Source organism: Scyliorhinus canicula, chromosome 5 (genome assembly GCF_902713615.1).
Source record: "Scyliorhinus canicula chromosome 5, sScyCan1.1, whole genome shotgun sequence".
In the NCBI taxonomy this organism is placed as follows: Eukaryota; Metazoa; Chordata; class Chondrichthyes; order Carcharhiniformes; family Scyliorhinidae; genus Scyliorhinus; species Scyliorhinus canicula.
Genome location: NC_052150.1, coordinates 171,249,176 through 171,269,085, shown reverse-complemented (window position 1 = coordinate 171,269,085; position 19,910 = coordinate 171,249,176). Strand labels below are relative to the sequence as shown.

At 45.0% G+C, this 19,910-nt stretch overlaps 1 protein-coding gene across 5 annotated transcripts in view; it reads right to left on the bottom strand.

Annotated features, from left to right (window-relative positions):
• plxdc2 (plexin domain containing 2) overlaps window positions 1-19,910 on the bottom strand; it is a 506,097-nt gene that overhangs the window by 227,533 nt on the left and 258,654 nt on the right. For all 5 annotated transcript variants that reach the window (XM_038798075.1, XM_038798074.1, XM_038798076.1 and 2 more), the window contains exons 4-5: window positions 14,211-14,357; window positions 13,038-13,107 (exon numbers count right to left, since the gene is read on the bottom strand). In XM_038798075.1, the coding sequence (XP_038654003.1) occupies window positions 13,038-13,107; window positions 14,211-14,357 (217 nt within the window). The remainder of the gene's footprint in view (window positions 1-13,037; window positions 13,108-14,210; window positions 14,358-19,910) is intronic.

Sequence of the window (19,910 nt, the reverse complement as noted above, 5' to 3'; positions counted from 1 at the left end):
TACACTGGAACAAAACACCCCTTTTATATTCCATCCCCATTGCAATAAACAAGATTTCATTCGCTTCCCTACTTGCTGTACCTGAATGCAAATGTTTTGTAATTCATGTACCAAGACACCCAGAACACTTTGCACCTCAGAATTTGCAATCTCTCTCAATTTAGATAGTAAGCTGCTCTTATTCTTCCTGCCAAAGTGAACTAATTCACATATTCCCATATTGTACTCCACCTGTCTACTCACTTAAACTATCCCTGTCCCTTTCCCGACCCCTTCACAACTTACTTTCCTGCCCATCTTAGTGTTGACAGCAAATTTCATAAATTTAATTTATTGCTGAAATAAAAGATATGAAAATCCAGCCCAATAAAACAAAATGACCCATGTCTATTTTTCCATCTTCCTTTCTAAAGTGATAGATCCAGGTAGATGGGCTAAAAATGGTGCATTTGTGCTTTGTGTCTCTGCCCTGTCATTTATTTTCGGTCAATTAAATGATACCTCCATTTTGGTTGATAATTGTTTAAGCAAATCACTCACATTAACTGGTGGTATTGAGCATTAGTTGGTCATGGGCAGGCACATCAATGTGAAATGAATAACTTCATCAAAGTATAATTCTACTAGAGAAAGCCATCTGTCAATGTTTAATGGAGCAAGACAGGACTAATTTCTATCTGCACATTAATCCTTCTAATTACCATTTTCTATACCAACTACAACCTATGTTCTTCCCTCATATTACAGGGAAAAATCTTAAAGCTGCAGTTTGTCACAATTCATTTGCTGCAATTTACAAGGAATTAATTGAAAAACTAACCCATGGAAAAGTGGACACGGTATTATCCGATGAAAAATTCTAGGTTTTTATCATTCCGATCCAGTTGAAAAATGTATATTGTTGGATTTGCATCACTAATTTCAGCTCACCACCCTCGCAGAAGCAAGGACTGAGAGCCATCAGTTGCGTGCATCAGATCTCCAAAGCAACACTAAATAACTTCCCAATAAATAATGCAATTTTGACCAGATATATTTGTCGAAGGATTGAAGTACACCACCATTTATTTTCTATTTTGCAAACAATTTATTGTAGTGCTATTGGTTTGACTGTACGTTAATTCCTCTATTGCCTCTCCCGTCTTGTATCATCAACTTCAAGGGCAGACTTCACAAAAGGTCCATTCTGGCCAATTGCAATTGGGTCATCTTACTTTAAGCAATAAGCTGCTTGTTAATGATTTTGGGAAAACTCTTCATCTGCATGTATCTAAATTCCACAATTGTCTCTGCATTGTCCAACTGCTTGTTGACATCAAGTCAAGGATAAACAAGACCATCTGCTGCTATGTCTGTGTTCACTCTAGCCTCCCTCCTCTCTTCACTCTCTCAATACCATTGCAACTCTCATGTCTGCTTTTTTCACCTGCTGGTTAAAAGAATCATCCAGACTCAAAACGTTAGCTCCCTTCTCTCTCTCTGTAGATGCTGTCAGACCCGCTGCGATTGTCCAGTAATTTCTGTTTTTGTTTCAGATTCCAGCATCCACAGTAGTTTGCTTTTAAGCTTCACTAATGCCATCCTTGGAAGCATCCCAACCTCACACTACATAAACACCAACTCACCTGCCAACCAATACTCCTTGAGTCATTTTTTTAGTCAAGAATCAATCTACCTCAATATTCAATGACCCTGGCTCCACTGCTCTCTGGGGAAGAATATTCCACGACACTTTGAGAGAAAAAAATTCTCCTAATTTCTGTCTTAAATGGGAGACCTCCTTATTTTTAAACTTTGTCCCCTAGTTGTAGTCTCTCTCACAAGGGGAAACATCCTTTCGACATTTACTCTATCAAGTCCCCTCAGGATCTTACATGTTTCAATAAGGTTACCGCTTAATATTTTGAACTCCAATTGATAACGGCCCAATCTGTTCAACCTGTTCTCGTAAGATAACTTGCCCATCCCAGGAATCAGTCAAGTGAACCTTCTCTGAACTGCTTCAAATACAATTATGTTCCTTTTTACATAAGGAGACCAAAACCATACACAGTACTCCAGATGTGGCCTCAGCGACATCATGTACAAAAACAGCAAAACACCCCTGCTTTTATATATTAAAATAAGCAAGATACTGCAGATTCTGGAACCTGAAACAAAAACAGACAATGCTGGTAAAGCTCAGCAGGTCTGGTAGCACCACTCTGCTCCGCTCGTCGGAGCTCCTCAGTGCAGGAAATTACGCTAAGTGCGTCCTCGAAAGTTAGATAGTACAGTTAGATAGCAGGGTTGCTCCCGGTGCTGAACGACCTGCCAATCCAGCTCAGAATGGACTCTGATTATTTTCGGTTTGAGTCCACATGTCTCTTCTTCAGAGCCTTCTTCGAGTCATACAGACTCAAATCACTAACTCTATCTTATCTCCTTGCAGATCCAGCCAGACCAGCTGTATTTTTTTTTAATCAATATGGTACTATCCTTAACGTCCCGAGTTCGCTATGGATGCTGCAAACTTCCCTTAAGAGTTTTCTTTTCTCACTTTTCAGACATTTTTTCTGAATGTTATGAAGTGTATCTTCTTAAGTATCTTCTTAAATAGGGTATAGGGTGGATACGTGGATTTGAGTAGGGTGATCATGGCTCGGCACAACATTGAGGGCCGAAGGGCCTGTTCTGTGCTGTACTGTTCTATGTTCTATGTTCTAGGTGACTTCCTACCTTTATTATTTCTTATCTTTATCCAAATTTATTCTACAACAAGGTCTTCAGAACTAAGGCATCGCTGTCAACTGTACTAATCCCTAATTAACAGCGCTATCCTTTTTCCTAGCTGTCTGTCCTTCCAAAATGTGTAGCATGCTTGAATATTCAGGAACCAGCCTTTTTCATCTTTCGGCCATGTCTCTGAAATGGCTATCAGATCATGCATATTTATTTCTATTTCAATTCTCGTTGCATCCTTTTTTTGTACAATTAATGTGTGCATTTAGATACAGTGCCTTTAGTTCTGTCCTTTTACTATTTTCACAACCTCTAGCTTTATCTGCTGGCTCAGCCTTAAGTTTGTATGCTTAGTCCGTTCCTGCCATCTCTGACTATAATTTCCCTTATTGCTACCTTTTGCTCTCTCGCCTTGTTTTCCCTCTTTAATTTATCACATCTTCACTATTTAGTTTAAAGCCCTGCCGATCGCTGAGTGGGCCCGCTCTCTCTCTCCTAACTGGGACTGCTTGCTTTCTCTCTTGCCACTGGCTCAGCTCTCTCTCTTTCCTCCTGCTCATGTTATTGTTGAAAATGTTTTTAATTAATTTTCAGTTGAAGGTAATTGGTACAATGAGGTTAATGATTAGTAGATTGAAACCATAACATTACATTCTTTATTCAATTTAGTACTTTGTCATTTTTGCACTTTTGCACAGAAAAGAACTAAGGGCGTTATTCTCCGTTCCCCACGCCGGGTGGTAGAATCGCGGGAGGGCCCCCCTAGCGCCCCCCTGCGATTCTCCCACCCCACGCTCGGAGTAATCGCCGCTCGCCGTTTTTCATGGCGACCGGCGATTCTCCGACCCGGATGGGCCGAGCGGCCTGCCGTTCGCGACCGTTTCACGACGGCGGCAACCACACCTGGTTGCTGCCATTGCGAAATCGCCGTGAGATGCCCGTTTTGGGGCTTGTAGGGGGCCCGGTGGGGAATGAGCACCACCACTGTGCTTGGGAGGGGACAGGCCCGCGATCGGTGCCCACCGATCATCAGGCCGGCGTCTCAATCGGATGCACTATTTCCCCTCCTCCGCCCCGCAAGATCAAGCCGCCACGGTCTTGCGGGGTGGCTGAGGGAAAGACGGCCACCGCCCATGCGCGGGTTTGAGCTGTCAGCCGTCGTGACGTCAGCCGCGCATGCGCGGGTTGGAGCCGGCCGACCTGCGCATGCGCGGCTGATGTCACTTAGGCGCGCCGGCCGCGTCATTCTCGGCGCGCCGCCTTGATGCAAGCACCAAGTCCCGGCGGCCGAGAATAACGGAGCGCCGCTCCTAGCCCCCCGGGTGGGGGTGAATTCGGTGAGAGGAGCGGCCTCCGAGGCCGTCGTGAAACTCGGCCGAGTTCACCACGGCCTTCACAATTTTTCCCGGGAGCAGAGAATCGTGCCCTAAGACTCTCCATATTCTCAGCAGCATTACTGTATCACAGCCTGACAGGTAGATACTTTGTCACAGGTGGTAGATCTTCACACCTACCTTTTATTCTTCTTCAATCTAAGCCCTCAATAAGGTATCCTTTTCATTTGCTCATAGAGAAAGAAAAATCAGAGTTAATATTTGAGGTTGATGACCTATCGTGCTGCTTCCAGTCCTTCTGCAGGCTCTGCTAAGCTGGACTCCGAGCATGATGCACATGGCCAAGAAGCTAATTTCTCCTGGTGACTCCAACAAGGCAGAGTAACATTGCGCTTATTCATTTTAGGTGAAGTCCCCTCAGAGAATTTCCAGAATTAGCTATGGAGCAGTACTGGTGAAGACTTAATAAGCATCCCAGAAAATCTCCAGGTGTTTCGAAAGTCTTCTTCAAACCTCCAATGACAGGCGAACAGTAAAAAGTGCTTGAAATTCTGAGCAGCCAGGTCTTTATTCCCCATCAGCTGGCTGCTGTTATTTCAAATGCAAGCCCCCAAAATGCCATGCAGCCTCATTAATGAGTGTCAACCGGATGTTTAAGTGAAATCAACTGTTTAACAATCCTCCATTCCAGGGCAAGCTTCAACTGCGTAACCAAAATGGCATTTTTTGGTAAAATAAAGGGCTAAACTGGTTCAAAACACCTGCAGGAGCTCTAAACAATCAAATCACCCTCCATATTTGGTAAAACACCATGGGCGCGATTCTCTGACCACCACGCCGGGTGGGAGAATCGCGGGAGTGCGGGGCGATTCCCGCCACGCCACCCTGGCACCCGCACGCTATTCTCCCACCCCCCAAAACGGCGTGCCGCGTTTCACAACAGGCCGCTCGGAGAATCGCCGTTCGCCGTTTCTAACAGGCGAGCGGCGATTCTCCGGCCCAGATGGGCCGAACGGCCTGCCCAATCAGACCGGTTCACGCCGGCGCCAACCACGCCTGGTTGCTGCCGGCGTGAACAGCGCGCGAACGCTGCGTGTGTGGCCTGTGGGGGGGGGGGAGGATCGAGCACCAGGGGGTGCTCAGTAGGGGTCTGGCCCGTGATCGGTGCCCACCGATCGACGGGCCGGCGTCTCTAAAGGACGCACTCTTTTCCTCCGCCTGCCCGCAAGATCAATCCTCCATGTCTTGCTGGGCGCCCGCGGGAGGACGGCAACTGCACATGCGCAGGTTGGCGCCGGCCAACCTGCGCATGCGCGGGTGACGTCATTTAAGCGCCGCAGGCCACGTCATTTACACGGTGCCGCCTTAACGAGGTGCCAAGGCCCGTCGCGCGTAATTGACGCAGCGCCGCTCCTAGCCCCCCCCCCCCCCCCCCAGGGGGGGTAGAATAGGGGGCGAGGAGCGGCCTCCGACGCCGGAGTGAAACACTCCAGTTTTCACTCCGGCGTCGGCACTTTGTCTCCCACTGGGAGAATTTCGCCCCAGCTCTGTGATAACCGGTTTTATCTCTGAGAGAACCACTTCCATGGAACCTTAGAATTCCTACAGTGCAGAAGGAGGCTATTCGGTCTGTCACGTTTGCACCGAATCTCTGAAAGAGTACCCTGTATAGGCGCACTCCTCCCCTATATCCACCTAACCTACTCATCTTTAGGTACCAAGGGGCAATTTAGCATGGCCTATCCACCTAACCTGCACATCTTTGGACTGTGGGAGGAAACTGGAGCACCTGGAGGAAAACCATGCAGTCACCCAAGGTTAGAATCGAACAGGGATCCCTGGCGCTGTGAGAACATAGAACATACAGTGCAGAAGGAGGCCATTTGGCCCATCGAGTCAGCACTGACCCACTTAAGCCCTCACTTCCATCCTATCCCTGTAACCCAATAACCCCTCCTAACCTTTTTTGGACACTAAGGGCAGTTTAGCATGGCCAATCCACCTAACCCGCACGTCTTTGGACTGTGGGAGGAAACCGGAGCACCCGGAGGTGTAGCCACCTGGGGTGGCCACTGCCCAACACAAAATGGAAGATTGCAAGGAATGCAGGGAAAATGGACTTGTTGGAAATCAAGCAGCTTGCAAGGCGATTGTGTATTGGGATGACTGCAGAAACCGGTTTTGACTGCTGCAGAGACCAGACAGCACTGTGAAAGAAAACCTGTTAACATACTAATGAGGCAATACCGGGCGAGTCCCAGATACAATGGACACAAGTTAAGCACAAATCGATACATCCTATGGAAGGCCTGACCCAGTGGCGCCAGAGAAGCCCAAAACAATAGGTCCCAAGAACCGCCCCAGCAACCGAGGAACTGCCCTAGGATTGGGGGGTTCAAACATATTGATTGGGAAGAGACCCAATCGATTCCAAGCAGGTATGGGAATCCGCCCAAAGGGGCGCGGAACCCCTGGGACCTATAAAAGAAAGGTCCCACACATGGTTCAGTCTCCTGTCTCCTGGCTCCTGTCTTCTACTCCAGCCGTCGAGCAGCAGCCACCAACAAGTAAGTGCCTAACGACGACCGCTACCAGAAATAGGCACTCCTGACACCCTTTGCAATTGATAACAATCCGAAGTCTGCAGACCAGAGCAGAGCAAGAGGCCTTGTTCCCTGACCCAGCAGTTCCTTCGAGATAAGTATTAGTTGTTTAGCGGTAGGAGTAAGTTTAATCCTTTAGCGTGTGCATGGGTAGTTATTATAATTGTATTATAATAAACTCTAGTTGTTTGGACTTACTAATTGGTGTACGGTTTTATTGCTTTGAACTTCACCTTGAAGCTTGTGGCGGTGTCTTAACGGCACCTGGCGACTCCAGAGCTTACAACGAGAAACAGAGCCAAGGTGAGTGTTAAGCACACTCACCCAGAACGAGCAACAAAGGAAACCCACAAAGACATGGGGAGCACGTGCAGACTCCCCACAGACAGTGACCCAGCGGGGAATCGAACCTGGGACCCTGGCGCTGTGAAGCCACAGTGCTATCCACGTGTGCTACCGTGCGGCAGCAGTGCTAACCACTTTGTCACCATGCCGCCCACATGACCACTTCATATTACTTAAACATGCCGGGACTCTCATCCATCATTCATATTTGAGCATATTTCAAACAAGGAGGTAACATTCATGTGAGGCTAGAACAGAAAATACCGGATAATCTCAGCAGGTCTGACACCATCTGCGGAGAGAGAAGGAAGCTGATGTTTCGAGTCTGGGTGACTCTTTGTCATAGCTGAAGAGAACTTGAGATAGGGTCAGATTGATACTGTAGTGGGGAGTGTGGAACGGTGGGGCTGGTTCGGAGACATCCATAGTCATCTGCTTTTGTCCATGTGAGGCTAATTGGAACTGACATGACCATGCTTTTTCCCCAATGTGAGAACAAATGGATTCACTGTATTGCTGGCCTGTCAAAGCATTCCTAACGAGGGGTTTAATTTTAATGCTATCTGTCCAACCGGGGTCCAGTGAAACAGCACTTGGGTAGGTCTCCCAGGTGATCAGAGCCGACGGGTGGTTGGTCTATGGTCTATGGCACGCTGGCATCCTGACACAGCTGGTGCCAACCGTGCACCTTTGCACTGCCAGGTGGTCCGCTGGCATTTCGGCCAGATGGCACTATCAGGCTGGTCGGGGCACTGCCAGTGTGCCAGGCTAGCAGTATCAAGGTGCCAGGCTAGCATTTGCCTGTGCCAGGGATCGGGCCCAGTGTAACCTGCCTGTATATGATGGGACATGGGGCCCCTCAACAAGTGAGTCAGAGGTTTGGGGGGGGGGGGGGGGGGGGGGGGGGGCGGTCGAGCGATCAGTGCGTCATTTAAAAATGGTGTCATGCCCTCTTCCTGCACTCATCGAAACGGAACTCCTCAGCGTAGGATATATAGCTCAGTGTGGCCTCGGCGGGACGCTCTCATTGGGGCCGAAAAAAAGAGTGTTGTTAGAAAACGGGGTCATTCCCAACGCTACAAGTGTCGGGAACAACCCCCCTCCCCCCGCCCCGGGATCCCCCCATAACGGACGTTTAGTTAAATTGCGCCCCATGTTGCAGATGGTAAAGACATGCACCTGAAGTAATTTGGGTTTTTATAAATGTCAGCAAATTTACTGCAATTGTTCCATCAGGTCTTGAAGGGCAATTCTAACTCTGAGAATTAGTGGGAAGCCATGTGGTGCTTTAATTTCAGCACCAGCTGACCGCGTTTTCCACTCATGCTGGTACGCACAATTTATGTCTTTTATTTAAATGATGCCAAACTCTGTTCAGGCTGACACATAGTTCAAGAAACATTTGAACCCATTTGCATAAATCAAGCAACAAGATATTGGACAGAATGTTTCGTGTGGTGGAGTGCCCCATCGTGCCAGCCTGAATGTCCCGCTGCGCCGATCACAACAGCCTCACAGCGGTCGGAGGAGGGGTGGAAGTGTATCTCAGACAGCTACCAGTCAAGCCTAGCACCGCCTGTGGCAACAGTAGCCAGGACTTGAACGACAAGCAGTCCCCAGAGTTTAAGTTCCAGAGTTCTGGGCCAGGTAGTGCAAAGGGAGGTGACGGTCAGGGAGGGTGAAAAAGGTGGTTTTCTTGATGGAGAGGCAGGAGAAGGGAGGGGACACTGGGAAGCTGGACCATGGGGACAGGTGTGTGCCTGATGTGGAAAGGGGGGGCCCTTGAGCAAGGTGCCTCCTCCTGCCTGAGGCCAGAGTAAGGTGGCCTGCCGGGCATTCCTCCCTGCCCCTGAATTCATCCTGCCAGCCACGAAACTGAGGCTGGTGGGGAGGGACCTTAAATGGCCTTTAATTGGTCACTTAAGAGCCTCAATTGGGCAACGGCGGCTGGGTCACCCTAGATCTCGCCTTCCCCACATAAAATTGCAGGCAGATCAGGGTAGCTGGGAGAGCAATGGTAGTGGGGTGGGGGGGGGGGGGGGGGGGGTCCTCCTGTATGCAAAGCCGCTGGTGGGGTGGACCATAAAATTCTGCCCATTGGCTTTTACTCTGGACTATTACTATTTTTTTTTTCCCAATTCATCTTTTTCCAATTAAGGGGCAATTTAGCTTGGCCAATCCACCTAACCTGCACATCTTTAGGTTGTGGGAGCGAAACCCACGCAAACACGGGGAGAATGTGCAAACTCCACACGGACAGTGACCCAGAGCCGGGATCGAACCTGGGACCTCGGCGCCGTGAGGCAGCTGTGCTAACCTACTGCGCCACCGTGCTGCCCTGATTATTACTATTCATGACAATAACAAAAAGTGCAGAATAAGAAAAATCATTTTGTCAATCAAATTACCTCACAGCACAAACCATCTCAATCTGTCATATGGCAAACTCTACCGCATGCATTTAATGCCCAACACAAATGGTCCTTGAATGCCTAAAGTTATCAAACACAGGTAGAATATTCATCCAATCTGCCATGGTTATTGTGTGGCTAGCCTGCTGTGCTGGACAATAATATTCCCTCATCGTAATAGGACAGGAACGTGTGTGTCCCATTTTATTTGCTGATCTTGGTCTATGCATATCCTGATAAGCTTCAATCACATTCCCTATTAGCTATTCTGTTCCTTTTTGGAGATTGTAATCATTTCAGGTTCATTTGTTTTTGCTGCAAATCCATTCATCACTTCCACCGTTGCAGACTCCATTGTGCGGGCAGTGGCCTCATTTAAAATAGATTAATATTTTTATGGCTGTATTCACTTCAGGGAGCCAAGAAAATCTACTATTCTCAGTTTGAAAATATTACATGGGGCCTTGAAATAAGATTCAGGGATGCTTTATAACTCAGCTTATGTGGACCAAGGAAAGGGAAATTGTCTCAAATGTACAGACAGCTAAGCAAATGCAAATCAACGCTTAACATTTAAAATTGTAAGTTTCTAAGCCTGAATAGAAAATATGTTGCATCATCGGCATAGCAATTTATAATTCATTCTTTATCATGGTTTTTCAGATTTGTTTTCTAAGTTCAATTTCACCTCAAATTCTTAACCATCTGAGTTGCACCACTCCCAACGTATGATTTGCAGGTTTAGAGAAGCTACCAGAATGTAATTTTTTTAAAAATAAGCTGATAACTCCATCATATATTTTTCTTTCTGAAGTAAGCTGTTCCCAATTCTCCGTGGGCCAGTGCAATTTCACTTCCCCAAATTGCATCGCTTCCAAAGTCCCTGTCCGCAATCAACACTTAGCTTCAAATTTTGACCGATGCAAAAATTTCATAGAGACACCACAGTAACAGTGATATTGCATTAATCAGTTTGCTGACTGCTTTTATTAATCTGCTTTGAGCTTCACCACAATTTATGACTTGCAACGGTTTTGCTGATTAAAAGAAAAACTGTACAGCCAACATATGTCAGTGTAATATCTCCTCAGGCCACAAAATGCTCAGCTTACAACAATTATGCATGAACAAGAATCATATTCTAATAATTATTGTTATCTGACACACTGCAGCCAAAGGAGTGCATGAACAATAGATTTCACATTCGATGAAATCAGGCTTTTCAGTACCCTTATAAAATATCATCAACTATTTAGTTTTATTGAAATTCATTCAATACTAAAGAATGCAAGGCATTAAAAGTAGATTTATTTTCTTATCAACATTGACAATAATTTATCTTTGTGCCCGTTTTTTTCCCAGTTACATTTATCAAACATATATTGTCCTTGTGACCACCGGAATCATTAAAGATGAGGTTGGTTGGCATGGACAACAGGTACCAGCAGTTACAATCAAGCAGGATGTGATGCCCAAATTAACACAGAGAAAGCTCAAAAATACATAAAACACTCAAGAGATACTGGACAGATCAGCTTCTGATGACTGGCTCAGATTGATTTAACAACACATGTTGAAATCCATAGAGTAGAAAATTGTGATATTTCAAGAGATCAGGAAACTAATTGGAAAACCAACGAATGCAGACTCATCTAGTATAGGTATAATTAGAGTTGGCCTCATAGAAAGGTTGAAAATTTATCGGAATAATTCTAGGTACAGGAGAGAAATATAAGCCAGCTCTGGTCAGTTCGTTCATATTTACCTCTTGACCATATCTATTAGGCAGTTACAGAAACTTTTGCGATGTCGCCCTTTATTCTCTCCAGCCCCCCACCCCTTACCCCTGTAGACAAGTACATTATCAACTTTCAAGGTGTTCAAAGTGAAATATTTAAGCAAGGTGGCAGGAGGGTGCCAGTACGTGTGGAGTTCTACCACACTTAGGCTGGGATTTTGCAGTCCAGTAGAAATCCCACCCAAAGTTAACACACCTTTAGCTGGTCCGTCAAATTTTCATCCTGCCCGCTACCATTCCCACAGCAGGCGACACCAGAAGATCCTGCCCATAGACTCTTTGGGTGGCATTTTCTGTTTTTTCTTCTAAGTGTTGGACCAGGTGAGGAAAGTGGTTTATGGCAGGCCCACTGCACAACCAGCTATTCTCGCCATATTCTGAAGCACTTAGCAGAAAGGAAAAGCCTGAGGGACACAGAGAGGCCCCATACACACATGGAGACCTCCCCCAATACACACATGGGACCATGCCCCAAGCACATGGGGAACCCCACGGGAACCACCCACAATGGAACTTCCCAGAGAAACCCACTCCGATCACCGTCCTTTGACCTTCCTTCTGGCACTGCCTGGCATTGTCCCTCTCCCTCTGTAGGGATGTGCGCCCCCAACGTGGTCTCTTCGCCTGGTTCACGTTCACCCGGGCCTGTTGTATACGCTCACCAACAAATCCCAATGTGCGGATTGGAAACAGCAGGAAAACCCGCAAATCAGATGAAAATGTATTTAAATGATGTTCCCGACCTGCCTGGGTGGGTACCACATTGTGTAGATTTAGGAGGGGGGGGGTGTGTGTGTGTGTGACAGGGGTGAATGCGCCACGTGATCCTGTTGTGGGATTTTGCGCCCACATTGTCATTTGCATCGGAGGTGAACACGACCCAAGGTCCCAGCCTTTAGACTTAGTGGAGGAAGTAATTGGCCAGAAAACTGATAGCAACAAAAGGGATAAAATAATCACGCAATTAAAGTTTATCAAATTTTTGTTAACCAAAATATTGCAACCAGATTCAGAAAATCTCTGGCATAATTTTTTAAAAATTGAATAAAGAACATCCTGAAGGCAAAAATTAACAGCTACAACATTCAATTGTTCAAAATGTGCATTTGCATGTGTTTTGATTTGGAATACACATATCAAGGTTGATTGTTTGTGTGTGAGATGGAGTAGGATTTCACATGGAGATAAGAGATCAGGGCCGGAATTCTCTGGCCGTTGGGATTCTCTTTTCCCGCCGTCCGTGGGTTTCCTAGTGCTGCATGGTGGCTTCAATGGGAAATCCCATTGACAAGCAGCAGGAGTAGCCAGTGAACAGCACGCCACCAAGAAACACGCAGCTGGGGGTCTGGAGAATCCAGCCCCAGATGGTAGATGCATTAGAACACTGCTTTCCACATCTGACATCTGAATTAAATCGAGGATAGAATCGAATATCTTCAAAGGCTGGTAAAAATTCTCGAGTAGAAATTTCCTTGTTCCACAGCTCTACTGTAGCCTTTGCGATGGTTTGACTATTGTTAACCCACCTAAACTGGTACATCAGTCACACTAACACAGTCGTCCCAAGTCAATCTCAAGGACAGAAACCTCCGATGTGCCAGGGGTGGGACTGGAGATTGGGGCGGGGTTGGGGGGGTGGGGCTGTAGCAAGTAAGAGAAACAATGTGGAAATTCACCTCCAAAGTGATTTCTCAGTATCAATGTCAATATTGCGCAAATAAGGGGCATTCGCTCAATTTACGAGAAAGCGATATTTATCGAACTGCTGTTGCTTGCATTATTAACGTTTCATCTGAAGAATAAAGTTGAATAAAAAGCAACTTACCACCAGTAGCCACAGTCATCTCACTAAGGAAATGGCCATAAAATGGGAAGTCGAAGGACAAATTTACCCTCTGCATGAAGTAATCAAATGTGTTTGAGAATAAAAATAAAATAAACAGAATTTATCATTTTTAAAAGACAAACAAATCATTCAGCCTCATTAATATCATTTGACAATCATGAGTAATGATCGCAACCAGAACTGGTCCCACTGCGAAAGTATATTTAGTCGAATTAAGATTTTGCAGTAGATAAAACACCTTTTACTGAAGGGGCTGAAAAACTAGCTGGAAAATATTTCATTCTAAACAGTGGAATTCCTCTCTCTGCTCCACCATGTGCTATCATGGTATGGTATGCATTTTGGAATTATTTTTCCAATCCTTCCATGGGTGGGATTTTCCAGCTCTTCTCGACAGCAGGATCGTCCAGTCCCTCCGAAGATGTCGACGGCGAGAATAAGTTGCCGTATGTTCAGGTTCTTTAACAATTTTTTTTCTCCACATGATTCACGCCGCAGTCGTGGATTGTGCAGTTTGCCTATCCCACTGCTGTGGAATGTGGTGCAATCCACAGCAGTGGGATAGCAAACTACACAATCCACGACTGCAGCGTGAATCATGTGGTTTTCTAGCCAGGACCAAAACTTTGTAAAAATATTGGAAAATTTTGCCCCATATTTCTATACCTCTCCCCAATTTTAAAATCCTCTGAATCTCTGTCGACGGGATCCTTCGCTTCGCAGGCAGCGCACTCACGCTCGCGGATTTCCCAACGGTGTGGGGATGCCCAAAATGGGAAATCCCACTGATGGGCTGCCAGAACGGAGGATCCCACTGCTGGCGGGGGCGTGCGGCACCAGAAAACAGGTGCAGCGGGATTGAGAATCCCGCCCCTCATCTTTCATTTTAAGTCACTTGCTCTAACCTTGATTCCATTATCCTCTCTTTTTGTGAAGTGCCTTGGTATATTTTTTTATATTAAAGGCACATAAGTGCAAAATGTATAAAATAAGATAAATTAATTTGGGTATCGTCCACCTGCAAAGAAATGTACCATTTTTTTGTACTGACCTCCAACACAATGCGATCATGCAGTCAAAATAGATCAGCTAAATTTATTGAGTTAATTTGAAAACATGCCTTATTTAATTCTAATAGTTAATTCCACTTACTGCAGCTTGCCGGTGGGTGTTTGACAGGATCCCGTGTATCTTCACTTTATCTTTCTCCATTTGATCCATGTTTACCCATAGTTCCCTGGTTACTGGGTCTGCAGGCCCATACATCCTTGATGTATAGTAATTATGGTCTGTGTTTTCCTGTAAATAATTGAATAAAATATAACATGTAAAATCAAATATTACCTAATTTCCAGATGTGAAATGACGCTTCGGATTTTAACACTGGATTCTTGGGCAAGGAGGAGAAAACATTTAGGAAGAAAGATGTGTTCATGGACTGCTGCTTCAAGTGATGTGGGCTGCACAGGTTGGCCCATATAGCATTGATCGGATATCAGTGAGGAAAGCTGCTCAGGTATAGGCCCATGGCAGTGTCTGTCTCCGGGGAAATGAAATAGTCTGCAGTGATCCTCATCACTTGCTCAGGATGTCACAAAACACTTAACAATCAGAAAATTAGTTCTCAGTTCAGTTACTTATGATGTAGGCAAATGCAGCTGCCAACCAGATATACAGTATAAACAAGATGAAAGATCAGTTAATTTAGCTTGGTGATGTTGGACAATTCAATTTGCCATTCTTCTTAAAATAGTCAATGGGTCCTTTGATATGGACACAAACAGGCAAATGGGACCTCCGTTTAACACTGTTCAACAAACAACACCTACAACAATGCAGCACACCCTCAACATTGAATCTAGTGCTAAATTACATTTCCTCTAGTGAGACTTGAACACATAATGTGCTGATTTAAAGACAAGAATGCTCAAGTGAGCCAGGTTCACAGTTAACATATAGAACATAGAACATAGAACAGTACAGCACAGAACAGGCCCTTCGGCCCTCGATGTTGTGCCGAGCAATGATCACCCTACTCAAATATGATGTTAAACCTAGGACACAAAGAATGTGACTTTCTTTTCTCACAGAAGCCTGATTGGAAAGATTCAAACATAGCATTTTGGGAAAGGTAAACAATAACTTTGATAAGGAAAGTTTGGAGGTGGAGTGGGAGTTTGCAAGGATAGATTGGGTTGAGCATGTTTTTTGAGAAGGTGATGATTAGAGATTTTGAAACTTTAATCTCTATAAGCAACTGTATAAATGCCCCTCTGACACCAATTTGTAGTTGCACTGAAGTTGATAACATTCTGCCCATGCAACTCCTCTTCTTCAGAGATCACTCACTATCAAGCATGATTGTCCACCGAAGAAACTCTGTGCACTGGTCAAAGGTTCTGCGGGTCCTTGCGTGACTGATGAGCTCGATCTTAAGAGCCGCATCTCTGATCGCACACTTGGCGGGTGCTTCTGGGAGTTGGGATTAATCCTTGACCTTGAGATCACTGGTATTCCTTTCTCAGGCTCCTTTTCCGGACGTCTTCTTGCTGATGAGTGTCCTTGAAGAATTCAATCAGGAGGTTCTTCCATGTATGTGCTTTTTGAGCAAGGTTCTCCCAGGTGTTGACTTTGCATTTCTTGAGGTTAGCCTTCAGGGTGTCTTTGAAGCATTTCCTTCATCAGCCTCTTTTTCGGGAGTCTTGAGCTGGATGAAGAAGATTTGCTTTGGCAGTCGGGCTCTGGCATCCTAGGCATGTGGCTGGCCAAGTTGGCTTTGGATGATCATGGCCTCGATGTTAGTGCTCTTGCCTCCTTCAAGGACGCTAATGTTAGTACGCCTGTTCTCCCAGCTGATGCGGAGAGTCCATCTCAGACAGCTTTGATGGTATCTCTCTAGGTCTTAAGGTGGCATCTGTACATAGTCCAGGTTTCTAAGTCGTACAGAAGAGTTGGGAGGGCAACTGCCTTGTACACAAGGATCTTGGAATCAGTACGGACATAATGGCTGTCAAGCACTCCTGTCCTTAGGCTTCTGAAGGCGCTTGCAGATTGGATGTGATGTTGTATATGCGATGACATCGCCGTCTCTGCTCTCACAGAAGAGAATCTCCAAGCCATGTTTGACACCTTTTTGGAAACATATCGAAGAATCTATCTCAGTCTCAACTTCAAGATCCGGCCTCTTCCTCCATCAAGATCAATGGAGAATGTGGAATACTTCCACAAATGGCAAGCCACCTCTCATCTAAGGCTGGCATCGACACAGAGATCCTACATCGTATCCCAAGTATATCATCACAACTAAATATAGGAAAAAGGCAAATTTAAGCAAATAGTACATAACCACTGAAGTCAGTTAAACCATATAAATTTGACCAGGAGATCTACTTCTTCAGGATTGTAATAATAGTTTTGAATTATTTTGGTTAACTGACAAAACAAACACAAATCAATTTATCAATTTGCATGTGAGAAAAACACAAGACCATTTCAAAGTTCTGCCTCTTCTCTATTAAGTTGATTGATTGCTCTGTAAGTGCATATTAAAAGGCACCAGTATCTACATGGAAAGCCACAGTAAGCAACAAATGCAGTCATTACAATTCGTAATTTAACAATCAGGAGCAGCTTGCATTTGAAATAGTACATCATTATCTATGCTGGACATTGGGCTTTCTTCAATAGACATGTGGTACAACAAACGAGTGCGTTTTAATAATACAAAATATTGCACTCCAGGTCAATGGTTAATGAGTAACAGATTTAGTACCACCTAAGCAAACCTGCATCTCTTATGACAGCGTTTCCATTGTTTTCTTCTCATTTAAGTTGTGGGATTTTTATGGACACCTCTTCCCACTGAACATTACTGTTAGAATACTGCTAGTTCAATTTATACTCATCTTTGCTCATTGCTCCTCATTTATGAAGCCCTTCTTGCAACATGACACTAAGAGGCACATGCACCAAATGAAATGGAAAATTTCCCTCTCAGTGTGAAAAGTGCCATTGTACATGAACTAGTTAGTTAATTTTTTTTACGACCCTGATTTGTCACTGTTGGAATTAATTTCCTAACCAACGTAATGGGGGAATTTTCATCTAATCCACCCAGCTGGAAACTGACATCATTAGATGAGTTGCCTAATTTACATGCTGCACAAATTTACTTTACATTTATGTCATAAAGAGACAAATTTGAAATAGAATAGGAAAAAGGAACACAGGACTTAGGATCAGGAATTAGCCATTTAACCCTTTGAGCCGGCTACACACAAATCCTTCATCACACGAACCTGCCTCCCATTTATTGACTGTCTACACCTCCCACTGCATTGGGAAAGCGGGCAGCATAATCAAAGACTCCTTCCACCTGGGTTATTCTCTCTTCCAACCTCTACCATCGGGCAGGAGTTACAAAGGCTGCTAACACGCACGAACAGAATCAAAAAATGCTTCTTCCCCGCTGTTATCAGACTCCTGAATGACCCTCTGATGGACTGAACTGATTTCTCTACGCATATACTCTACTGAGTAGTACTACACTCCTTATGCTTCACCCGATGCCTGTGTCTATGCATTTACATTATCCAATGTTTTTCATGTATGGAACAACCTGTCTGGACTGTACGCAGAACAATACTTTTTACTGTACCTCGGTACACGGAACAATAAACCCATATCTAGATGCCGGCAGTCCTGCTGTGATTTTCCAGCATTTTCTGCTGATGTTTCTGACCTGTCTGTCTGTGTCAGTAGAAAACCCAACTATTTGTACGCCTTCTTGCCCCACAATTATGAATGTTTTATTTGTCTTTATGGCTAACTGATTCTGGAAGCATGATGGGTGCTCCAGTCATTAGAATTGCCCGAGTGTCATATCTGAGCAATATCTTTGGGTATATTTATAAAACAGTGTTATATCAGGGCTTTAACCAGCTAGTTGTTAAAACCAGCTGTGAAGTGGTATTCAACAGTAAATAGCACTACTTTTTTAAGAACTTCTGTTTGGCTTCCTCATTTTACCAAAATTGCGCTAAAATATTTTTATGGCGTCATTTGAAACTTCTAGTTCATCCAAGGCCAACTTGTCGTGGGCAGCATGGTGGCACAGTGGTTAGCACAGTTGCTTCACAGGGTCCCAGGTTCGATTCCCGGCTTGGGTCACTGTCTGTGCGGGGTCTGCACGTTCTCCCCATGTGTGGATAGGTTTCCTCCGGGTGCTCCGGTTTCCTCCCACATCCAAAGATGTTCAGGTTAGGTGGATTGGCCATGATACATTGTCCTTAGTGTCCAAAAAGGTTAGATGGCGTTACTGGGTTATAGGTATAGGGTGGAGACGGGAGCCTAAGTAGAGTGTTCTTTCCAAGGGCCGGTACAGACTTGATGGGCCAAATGGCCTCCTTCTGCACTGTAAATTCTATGATGAAACTTCAAAAGGCAGCATATCTAGATGTCAGTTATAGATCTGACATCTCTAAATAGTAGCAGTGACAGAGTCTTATTATTTTGCATCACATCACTCGGACTGAATTGTGTTCACATACAAATACCAAAAAGGAGCTTGCACTATGCAATCTAATGACTCTGTCTTTTCTTCTTTATGGCTGCGGTGGGCATGTGATTGACATCTGTTTGAAAGTGTTTCACAACCAAGTATGTTGCTGACAAGGTCTCTGTAGAAATTACAGGAAAGTGCCTTCTATTCTAACAGCAGGCGATCAATCAGGAAAACCTAACACTAAACATAATGCTACAACAGTGTGTGGGGTAGTAGATGTTCTGCTGCCATGCTAGATTCTGACACTTGAATGAATGGCAACTAAGTTAAACCTTGAAGATATGTTCAGGCTAAATTATCTGGAAGTGGCATAAATAGAGAAGTATATTTGTATCACGTACCCTATTGCAACCTCAGGCCGTCTCAAAGAGATTCATAGCAACAAATAATAATTTTGTTTATTTTAACGGTGCTTTCCACAACCACCGGATGTCTCCAAGCACTTTACCGCTGATGAAGCAATATTGAAATGTAGACACTGTTGCGGGAAATGTGGCGGCCAATTTGTGCTCAACAGACTCCCACAAAGAGTAATATGATATTGACAAGATGATCTGTTATCTGTTTGAGGGCTAGCCATTGGCCAGGGCACTAGGAGCAGGTGTAGACCATTTGTCCCTTTGAGCCTGCTCCGCCATTCATTATGATCCTGGCTGATCATCCAACTCAGTAACCTATCCCGCTTTTGCCCCATATCTTTTGATCACTTTAGCCCTAAGTGTTATACCTAACTCCTTCTTGAAACATACAAAGCTTTTGCCTCAATTGCTTTATGTGGAGAGAATTCCACAGGCTCATCAATCTCTGGGTGAAGACATTTCTCCTCATCTCAGTCCTAAAAGGTCAACCCCATACCCTCACCCCTGGCTCTGGGCTCCCCCACCATTGGGAATATCCTTCCTGCAGCTCTACCTTGCCATTTTACAGTTTTCTAAGATATCCCCTCCCCCAATTCTTCTAAGTGCCAGTGAATACAATACTAACCAATTCAATCTTGCCTCATATGCTCCACCATCCCAGGACTCAGTTTGGTAAACCTTCGCTGCACTCCCTCCATAGCAAGAACATCCTTCCTCAGATAGGGAGACCAAACTTCACACAATATTCCAGGTGTGGCCTCACCAGGGCCCTGTCTAACTGCAGCTAGACATCCTTCCTCCTTTATTCCAATCCTCTCCCTTGAAGGTCAACATACCATTGGCCTTCTTCACCGCATGCTTGCTTTCAGTAACAGTGTCATGTGGGATCTTTGACATTCACCCGAGCGGGCAGGCGGCATATCCAAAAAA